Below are 10,589 nucleotides of genomic sequence, written 5' to 3' on the forward strand. Positions count from 1 at the left end.
ATTTTGTGCATGCATTGTGTTCTGCAACATGGTGAAGAAAATATTCATCTGCTTAGGAGAGGAAGTTTAGAAAACGAAATCTATAAATAAATTCTCTCAATTCAAATTATCAAATCAGATTATTAACTTTTTTCATTCATTATTTTTTTTTCAGGTTCAGATATCAGATTTGGTTAATATGTTCATCGCTAAGTTATACATTGGTGTGAAAATGGTCCATAGTCCACACTTTTTACATTGATACATGTTTTACTTTGACCATTTTTAAATTATTCTCTTAAAATAAGAGGATTTTTTTATGGCAATAAATAATTAAATTTAATAATTAATGCTAGTGGAAAAAAAAAATCGAAACAAAATTCTAATCAAATCTAGTTCATGTAGTTCTATGAACCTTTTCTTCACAAATATGAAACATTTCATAAGTTTTCTAACAGATTTTGCTTGGAAACTGTGTATTCGATATTAGTTTTTAAAGAATTCTAGTGCGAAATCATCTGATAAATTATATATTATTTTATTACAGTTTTTGCAAATTGAAATAATTAATACTGATATTTCAATAATTTTTCATTTTTATAAATTTTGAAATCTACGTGTTGGCAGCTATATATAATTTTAGAAGCATCATTTTTTCAAATTTAGATGATGATATTTAAATATAAGAATTTGTTTTCATATATATGTATTTATATATACATATTTTCAGTTACGATATCTATTCAAAGTAATTGTTTGCAACAAATGTTGGCGCACAAATAACCAATATAATATTAGTATCTTATAAAAATTTGGCATGGATTTGTTTTCTTTTAGTTTGATAGATCACTTCTTAGGTCACTTCTTAACCAAACATGCATACTTTAGAGGAACAATATATTTGTCGTAAATATAGTGTCGTTTAATTCGTTATACCTCTTTCTTTTTACATATGTCATATAGATTCATCTTTACTGAATGCCCTATTCTTGGCTCAACAATCATTATAAGAGTATCTGTTGTTTAGTCATAGTAGTAATTGTTACACGGAAAGTACTTCTTATAAAAAGAAACTCGTATATTTTTAGGTTAACATTGTATTATTGCAAAGTGAGGTTTCACCCTTTTCATTGTATAGAATGATTACCTTATTTTATAAGCTGAAAGCATAACATATATTTTTGAAAGAAAAAAAGTTTTGCACTTAGGGGGAACATATGACCTTAATAATGCACAAGTTTCATATTGTTTCATGCTAAAAGGTATACATTCACAAGGAGCTAACAAATAGCAAAAGCATCATATCTTTCCCAGACAATAAATAACCAAAAGAAATTTTCAAAATATAAAAACTTATTAAAAGAGGGACATAAGCATATCTCAAACTTATATGTCATTAGATTCTTAGTAACCTGAGGTAAAAGTACTAGTGTATTATAATGTACTATACATAAGCTTGTTTGAAGCTACTATAAAAAAAGAAAAAGGAAACCCATATGAAAAAGACCTCAAGCTATCCATTCATCTTAGGTAAAAAATTTGAAACCAAATCATATCATAATCGGTTCGGTTGCAAAACATGCTTATCAACTAATCTTTTCTTTCATTGGTTGAACCATTTGTCCGTTGTAGCCAATGAAAAACTAGTAGATAGGTTTCTTTTGTAGCCAAACCTATTAGGATAAGATTAGGCTTTAGATGTTTTACCTAAAATGAATGAACATGTGGTTTTCTTTATATGGGGTTCCCTTTTTTTTTGTAATAGCTTCTAAAGCTTATATCCATTCCACTTTAATATACTAGTACCTTTAACTCGTGTTCATGTATGTTTTTTTCTCGACAGTTTTGAGAAATAGGTACTAGGAATCCACAGGTGACCAAGTTTGAGGTTTAAATATATTTCTCTTTTGATATGTGCTATATATATAGAGGTTTTCTATTTTTAAATTGTCCAGATACTTTTGGTTAATTATTATGCTTTTCATTTTGATATGTGCTTATATAAAAATTGTGTCATTTCTACAATAATAACAATACAATTCAATTCAATATTCTTCATTTACAATACCAAATTAATGGGTAAAAATTAACTAATACTAGTTTATCACTAGTCTTGTTCATCAAATGTTTTTCCTTTTCAGTATTTAAAAGCTGCTAATTTTCAATGTAAGGGAAAAATACTCTTTGAAATGTTGTTTTTCTCCGAATTTAGAGACTTTTTAAAACACAAAAAAAAAAAAAAAAAAAAAANAGACACACAAGATAAAGAAGATTGGAATAGAGAGTTCCAAAATAGTTAAGATGAAGGACCGGTCCAGTATGATTTTACAGCGAGAAGGATCTTCTCGGGGTTGAAGGGGCCTTTCTCATGATCCAAAATCCGACTCTTCCACTTCATTCCATTGGTTATGCTTTGTATCTTCGTCAATGTTTCAACATTGTCCCTAAATACCACTGTTCCCTCTGGTCTTAGTATTCTATCCATCTCAAGTAGTATCAAAGCCACATCACACCTTACATGATCAACAATGTCAACATAAAAATTTACGCTTGTGAGATCTCATTTCAAATACAAATATGAATGCAAATGCACATTTTGTTAGTAAGGATAAACCATGGAGATCTTATCAATAAAAAGTGTATTTGCACTTGTATAAGATGTTGATTGGTTCGAGTTTATCTTATATATTTGCATTTACATGAGAATTTTATTTACAAAAAAAAAAAATTACATTTCTTTATTTTTCTTTTAAACGTTTTCTATCAAATAAGTGTCAAGACCTACAAAAATATACACATTTTCAAGCTTAAATTATCAATAATATATATAAATATAACTACTTTTGTAATATTGTTTAAATTATACTTTTAAAACATATATACATATTGTTATTTTTTTGGGGTTTCATTTGTAAACTCGTTTATTCTTGTGTGGACTATCAATCATAAAGTTTTTTTTTAATTAATGTGTGGTTGAAAAAATTAAAATTCGTTATAAATTATTGGACACAAATATTCTTTTCATAGTGATATACTAATAAACTGGTAAATCGTCAACGCAACCACCAAACACAAAACAAGATTCTCTTTTCATTTGTGTTTGATGCCCGTTTACGATTAACAAGTTATTTTTCTTAATAAGCTTAAGGTTATAGGTTTTTTAGTAAAATATACACTAACTATAAACTTCGAAGTCTAGTAGTTGTTTATTTCTTTTTTCTTTTTGATAGGATAGTAATTGGTGTTTACCTGTTCTCGTAAATGCTGAACAATCCACCGGCATGAATCAAATCATAAGTTCTTGGATACGTAGAGAATCCTTCACACCAATCTTGATACGTCCCTATAAATCCTCGTTCGTAAATCACACCTAATGTTTGCTTCTCAGCATCCACAGGAACCACATTCATAACCCAAGATGGATATTTCATTATCGCGGCAGCAAACCCTCCTAGGTACGCATTCATGTCCATTATGTTCCTGAATCTTCCCCTTGAAAGCTCTGGCATTATCTGTTTGTAATATGCGATTCTTTCCTTCCATACTTCATTGTCTTCTCTGAATTTTTCAGCATTAGTGTCCGGTATAGTACCCCGGATTATCCTAGGCGGTACAGCAAAAGCTCGGTCTGGCCAATCCTCCAACGCGCCTCCTGCGAATTCGTTTGGATTGTTTGCTTCTGGCAATGGTGTTACACAAGATTCCAAGTCTTTGTACCTATGATCAAAAATTATTATTCATATAAAATCAGAAAATATATACTTGCTCCGTTTTGTTGTATATATAAGATGTTTTAGCCAATTATTTATGTTCTTTTTTTTTTATTTTAATTATTTATGCAACATTCTTTATTCTAATTAGTTACTTCAAGAAATTAATTTGAAAATTGTAAAACATTTATCAAACAAAATCTAGTGTTAATATCTATAATTTCGTGATTTATGGGCAATCATAGAAAACATCTAATAATACGAAAAAAAATGTGAGTAATTATGATTTTAGGAGGGGTTGAGATTGTTACCAAGCAAAATCGGGTTGGTCTGATTTGCTGCATAGAGGAGGAGATTTGTGGACTCGTTTGAGTTTGTTACACTCAACGTGATTAATAGGCTTTTGCCAGATTGATAAATCACCCTTTTCTGTAACTTTCTTCCAACAAAGACTTCTTGCTGCATTTTCTATAGAATCTTGCTCTTGCTTCAAATCCTCTTGTGATCTTTCCCAACCTTTCCAGTATTTCTTCCAGTTGATTGGTGGACCGGAAAGGATCCAATAACCACCCGGTCTTAATACTCGGTCCACTTCGGTCAAGTACAAACCATCTACACACATCCAATTTTTATTTTATTTTTTTAGTTTTCACACAACAATCAAGAAACCTCATGGGAAAAAAATCAAGAAAATGTTCATTACCGTTTTGAAACCAAGGAATCAAACAACGAGAACAGTGAGCAAGATCAAAAGCTCTAGCTGGATAAGGAAGTCTTCTTGATCCCATGATCCCGATAATCGCAGGAACTCCACGTTCCAACGCAAATTGAACTTGAGCTTCATGAGTGTCTCTTGGAGCAAAAGACATAGCCACAATATCCCTTTTCAATAAGTAAGCACCAAAACTCGCCACCTAAACAACCAATAATATCGAATTAATCAATTTTATCCTTCGGATTAACCAATCAAGAAGTTGTATTTTTTTTTTTTTTTTGGGTAAGTATCAAGAAGTTGTATTTTAATATAATGTTTGGTTTGTTATTAAAAAAATAAATAAAACCAAGTCAAAGATAGATAAATCTAAAATAGGAAAGAAATCACAACTTACACCACATCCTGTATCAATAGCTGTTCTAATAGCTCCATCAGTAAGAGGAATGAGTCTAGCAATATCATCAATGTAAGCATCAGCTCCACGTGGAAACATAGTGCCACCACCAGGGAATCTGAATCTTTCGCCTTCGACTTGAATCCAATTCTGGATAGCTTTCTCAATACTGAGCTCTTTGTGTGGGATGTTGTCGTACCAAGCATAGTCTCTGCTCTGAGGCCATTTAAATGGGATCTTGTAGTTTGGTGGAGGAGGAATCAGACAATAAAGAAGCTCATCTTTCGAAGGACAATGTCTTTCTCTGTATTTCATCATGTTCCTATCGAATCTTCTCCCTCTCTCTCGATCTTCACATGGAGTGTACTCACTCAAAGACATGTCACATGGCTCAAAATACTTTACGGTTTGATTCGTAACCTTAAGCTCGAGTTTGTGATGGCTTTCGAAATCTAACCCAACTGGTTCCGAGGAGGAAGAAGAGAGACTCTCATCATCATCAGAAGAAGAAGGATTTCTCTGAGTCTGAGCCCGAGCGGTGGTTGTTGTTTCATCACATCCCATTCTTGAGTAAACCTCAGAGGAAGAAGTTGGGACAGTGTTGTTTTGCCAAGATCCAAGAACATAAGACAATATGCAAAGTCCACTTACACAAAGAATCCAAGTGAGTCGCTTTCTCTTTGCTTCTGCAAGGTGGTGACTACTGTTCTCTTTCGCCATTTCTGCTAGAGAGGATGATGCAAAAGAGTTGCAACTTTTATCTGATTTTTCGTAAAACAAGAAAAGCTAAATCTTTTTGTAAGGTGGTGGAAATTTTTAGAAAAAAATCAACGTAAAAATGTTATAAAAAATGTAAGAAAAGTTAGATGGAGCTCGAAGCACGAGGAAAAGGGATCCACCATCACAAGAAATCAAAATTTATTGTAATAAAAAGGACAAATGGTCTCTATTCTTTAGCAAAAAGCCAATAACCACACTTATTAATTTAGAAGTGGTCTTAAAGAGAGGGAAAATAAAAATTTTGAGATAAAGTTGGAGGCTGACTAGCCTCATTTTTCGTTTTGCCATGTCTCTTTGTAGTTGAAAACATAAAAAAAATTGAAATCTTTACAGGTAAATTAAGTCAAGATAAGAAAGAAAATTCACAAAGTAATTCACGTGGTACCCATAACTTTGGACTCAAAGAATTAATTATTAGGGTCTTGTCCTTATTCCAATTTTGTAATTGATACTATATGTAAGGATAACAAAATGGGGCATAGTATTTTAGACAAGCCGAGCATAGTGTCAGGAATTTTCATGTCCCACAAAACTGTTGCTAGAATTGTCGACGGTGTACAAGAATTCTTATTCTTCACACGTGACATACATATGTATATCATACTATCATACGTACATACATACGTGAACATATAGAGAGGCGGTTCGTGGGTGTTTGATGAAAAGCATCTATAAGTTAGAGGTTACCTCGAGGGCTAGACAATGGGGATATTATTACCTAACTATCATGTGTTTCTCCTCTTTTGAATCTGTTCCTCCATGTTTTGTGGTTGTGGAAAGACATGTTTTGTCTTCTCTATCGTATTCAATCAGTTTACTACAAAAAATGACCATTAGTTAATTAAAAAAATGTCATGTATTAGATAGACCCTTTCGTAGTCGGTGTTGGACATAATATGTGGATGCAAATGCGTTTATACATTTAGATGCAAACCAAGTTTGGATGCAAGTTATTAGACATACTACATTCATCTACAAATCTACATATTCAAAAATTTAGAGAGAGCATGTAAAACTATATATTGATTGGGTTTATGGTAAATTATGAAGAAATACAATCCTGTATATATTAATTAATAGAGAACAATAGTAGTCTAATTTTTTCCAAGTGTCAGTCAAAAAAACTTGAAGTGAGAAGAATTTTCTAAATAATTGAAGGTAATATTTAGCCTTTAAATAGTCCTTATCACGCTAATGCAATATATAGTATGTTTAAACGAGACATTAAAAAATTATGAACTGTTGTAAAAGAGGCGGTTAAAAAAGAAACGGTTAAAAATAGCATATAGAAAAGATGGTGTGAAAAGAAAGAGCAGTTAAGTATTAAGCTTGATTGGTAACATTATAATGGTTGAATTGAATTAATACAAATTATATTAAATTAAAAAAATGAAATTTAATTAAAAAAAATAATAATATGGAAGAGAAAATATTTTATAATATGAAAAATTATTAAACAAATAAATTACAATGAAACCTAAAAAATATAGTTCCAATAAGAAACTCATATATATAGAAAAATTTTAAGTATAAATTATGAACGCATAGCATGCTCAGATCTGTTAAATTTTTGTTATATAGTGTAACGCCCCGACTGTCATCCTTCTTAGTGGGCCAATCACTCCCAGCCCATAGACTTACCTTGCTTAGTGGGTCCAATGTCCACTTCCAGCCTATGGGTTCACCCATATCCGATGGCCGGTTTGTTACATCTCGGAGGCTTTAAATACTTGTTTACCATCTCTACAAATTACAACATAATATTTCCCTGTGTTTTGTCTTCACTCGCACAGTTCGACAATCACTTTCCGGAAGGTCACCCCTCCTGAAACTACTTCAGCTCAAGCACACTTATTTATGGAGTTATCTCACGATCTTTGGCCAAAAAGATAAGTGTATTTTGGTGACAAAGGTGGCCAAATCAATTCTTTAAACCTCTCGCAAACCGGGAGTTCACAATTCATCCCCACTAACAGATCGCAACGTCTTCGTTACGCACCAAAACCATCACCCCCGACTGTGTGAGCCTATTCTACTCCACAGTCGTCTGGGTTTGGCTCTAAAACCACTTGTAACCTTGCTTACTAGGCCCCAACCGTCACTTTGCTTAGTGGGCTCCATGTCCACTCCCGGCCCTTGGGCTCACTTATATCCTACGTCCGGGAAGCTTTAAAGACTTGTTTATCGTCCCTATAAACCACCACATGATCTTTCCTTGTGTTTTGTCATCACTCTCATAGTTTTGACAATCACTTCTCGAAAGGACACCCATCCTAAAACTACTCTAGCTCAAGCACACTTATTTTCTAGAGTTCTTTCAGGAGTTTTGACCGAAAATATAAATACACTTTAGTGACATGGGTGGCAAATCAATTCTTTTAAATTTCTGCCAACCGGAGATTTACATATATTATATGATTAAATTAATATATATTTTTGTAAAATAAAAATATAACTATTCAAGTAGCTATTGAAATAGCAAAAATTACAAATATTTATCTCTATTAAAAAGTTAGAAATTAAATCTATTGTAATACACATCTAAGTTTAAATTTTATTGACAAATTGAATATTTAATGATATAATAATCAAAGACAAAAATAAAATAATACAAAAAGTTATTGTACACCCATCCAAAACAAACGTACCATGTAGTGAGGAGTTTGCAGTCACTCTTCCAACCACTAAAAATCTATTTTAAACGCTTATTCTAGTTACCAAATCCAACCAATCTTATGAATCGCTCTCTCCAAACACTTTGTTGATTGGTGAACATGTGAGACTTGTATGGCCACTGGCAAAAAGCGAAAGCACAGCTTGAATAGTAACATACATAACAGGGACATCAAAAGAAGTCTCATACATGATCCGAGTCGTCTCTCTTTTAGCTTTATAGGATTAAGGAAAGCTTCAGTAAGAATCACAGGGTGTTCTTCAGGAGCAACAAGAAGCTCACTGTAGAACCTATGACGCCACATATTCTCCATATCATCCCAATTACAAAATTTACCATGTTTAATGGGATATTTCAAAGTAAGTAAACCTCTTTTCATTGAGCTTCATCGCCAACATAAGCATCTTTCTGTCCCATTCCTACCATAACACCAGCATGCCTAGGACGACCTTTAATACTAGGGAATACAGCTCTTGGTGCATCATCACCCGCAAACCCAGCCTATATCACTGATCGAAACAGGTTTATGTAGACTTGATCAACAAGTTAGTAAGAAGAGAAAAAGAAGACAAAAGGAGCTCACCTTGACAACAAGTGGTTGATGTAGACTTGATCAACAAGTTAGTAAGAAGAGAAAAAGAAGACAAAAGGAGCTCACCTTGACAACAAGTGGTTGAATCTCTTCTCCTTCTGCGATAATCTTAAGATTATATAAACCCCAAACCAGAGGACGATGATCAGATTTCGACTCTAAAATGATTACATCGGAGAATCACAAGACATGCAAAGCAAAGTGAAACGAAGATCTAAACGAAGTATTGAGTTGTGATCAAGTCAAAACAAAGTCTATAAGTCTATACTGAAGTAAAAGCTACGGCAGAGATCGGAACCGCAATGATCACTCTGAATATGGTAAAGAGGAGTCTGTACAGTGTTAAAGCATTAGTGCCTTAAGATCCTTTATGCGTTGCTTGCTTGTGGGTTAATCAAGAACTCGGTTTAAGTTAAGAAGGTATAAGAGATCTATGACTCAGGAATCAATTCAATACACAACCCGTTCTTCCAAAAACAAATTAATCCCAAAACCACACGAGATGATTTGAATAGGTAATTAAGACTGATAGCTTGTTTCCAAAACTTGTGAATAAGTAAATAAAATCTCGAACAAAAAAAGAACAAGAGATAAGCCGAGTCTTGCAACAACGGAGAAATTAATCCATAACACAGAAACTAACATTCAAAATAGAGAAAATGGAGCTATGATTGATAAAACTATTCCTCTTCAACAATCTTGCTCTTCTCGCTGACATAGATACCGTCAAGGAACTTCCTGATATCCTTCTTCTTTACGTGACATTTCTGCACATTACATATAACCAACCATTGTCAATTACAATTACATATAACCATTGTCAATTACATATAGAGAACTGAAAGCCTAAGATAACAAAATTCAAACTTGGCCATAGCTCATTACTCATTTCGTAGCCACCACCAACCACTATGCAAGATGTAATACAAATTTCAAACATTAACCAAACCAAAGTCACCTATCTGACACAGACTCCTAAACCTTTCTTCTTATATACACAAGAGAAGCTTTAATTGTATCTGCTAGTTAAAGAGAGTAGTACGTACCTGGTTGATCAAAGCACATGACCTTGACACAAGCTCGATGTCATTACCATCAAGAACGATCTCATCCTTGACCTTCTCAGATCGCACAATGGTCACACCATCCAACATATCTACCTTCCTCACCTATCATTTCCAATAACCACATTTCTAAATAAGTTCATCTTTCCAACATTTCATTCCTAAATCTAAACGAAGCTGTGAAAAAAAAAACCAAATCAGATAAACAAAAAGCAAAACAAACCTTCTTCTCGCCAAGGAAGTTACGGATCTCAATAGACTTGCCATCACCACCAATGGAAGCGTTAATGGGAAAATGAGCATACACAAACCTCATCTTGTACCTGAAACCTCTGGTCACACCGGAGATGAGGTTGTCAACGTGGCTAAGAGCGGTTCTGATGGAGGCACTGGTTTTGCGGGATCCAAACCACGAATCGATCTTAAGCTTCTTCTTACCAGTCTCGGGGTCCTTGATCAGCTGGAAATCGAGGTTGAGATGCTTGAAATCGCGAACAAGTTTGCCGCGAGGACCTTCGACTTCGATCACTTTGGCGTGAACCTTGATGGTTACGCTGTCGGGGATGTCCATCGTCTCGGAAGATAGAATAGTCTTCATCTTCTTCTCCCACCTTTTTTTGCTTTGCTCTCTCTCTCACTGACGACTCTCTCTGGTTTTGATCAAAGGCTGAAACCCTAGAA

At 33.5% G+C, this 10,589-nt stretch overlaps 2 protein-coding genes across 2 annotated transcripts; both read right to left on the minus strand.

Annotated features, from left to right (window-relative positions):
- Positions 2,014-5,654, minus strand: LOC104741907 (probable methyltransferase PMT18). Its single transcript, XM_010480416.2, has 5 exons — positions 4,799-5,654; positions 4,393-4,603; positions 4,001-4,301; positions 3,229-3,696; positions 2,014-2,492 (listed from the first exon to the last, which is right to left on the minus strand). The coding sequence occupies exons 1-5, from the start codon at positions 5,516-5,518 to the stop codon at positions 2,276-2,278; spliced, it is 1,917 nt and encodes a 638-aa protein (XP_010478718.1). The 5' UTR covers positions 5,519-5,654; the 3' UTR covers positions 2,014-2,275.
- On the minus strand, positions 9,326-10,589 carry LOC104757667 (60S ribosomal protein L9-1). The gene is made up of 3 exons (XM_010480417.2): positions 10,132-10,589; positions 9,891-10,013; positions 9,326-9,611 (listed from the first exon to the last, which is right to left on the minus strand). The coding sequence occupies exons 1-3, from the start codon at positions 10,504-10,506 to the stop codon at positions 9,525-9,527; spliced, it is 585 nt and encodes a 194-aa protein (XP_010478719.1). The 5' UTR covers positions 10,507-10,589; the 3' UTR covers positions 9,326-9,524.

The sequence above is a fragment of the Camelina sativa genome, chromosome 17, assembly GCF_000633955.1.
Source record: "Camelina sativa cultivar DH55 chromosome 17, Cs, whole genome shotgun sequence".
Classification (NCBI taxonomy): Eukaryota; Viridiplantae; Streptophyta; class Magnoliopsida; order Brassicales; family Brassicaceae; genus Camelina; species Camelina sativa.

Bases quoted from the DNA above. Each gene is read 5' to 3' on its own strand.
- LOC104741907 (XM_010480416.2), bottom strand. From the start codon at position 5,518: ATGGCGAAAGAGAACAGTAGTCACCACCTTGCAGAAGCAAAGAGAAAG. The intron at 3,697-4,000 runs GTAACAATCTCA...TTTTGATCATAG, and splicing joins GACCAACCCGATTTTGCTTG to GTACAAAGACTTGGAATCTT. The intron at 2,493-3,228 runs GTAAACACCAAT...TGATCATGTAAG, and splicing joins TTCAGCATTTACGAGAACAG to GTGTGATGTGGCTTTGATAC.
- LOC104757667 (XM_010480417.2), bottom strand. From the start codon at position 10,506: ATGAAGACTATTCTATCTTCCGAGACGATGGACATCCCCGACAGCGTA. The intron at 10,014-10,131 runs GTTTGTTTTGCT...TGGAAATGATAG, and splicing joins ACTTCCTTGGCGAGAAGAAG to GTGAGGAAGGTAGATATGTT. The intron at 9,612-9,890 runs GTACGTACTACT...TGTAATGTGCAG, and splicing joins CATGTGCTTTGATCAACCAG to AAATGTCACGTAAAGAAGAA.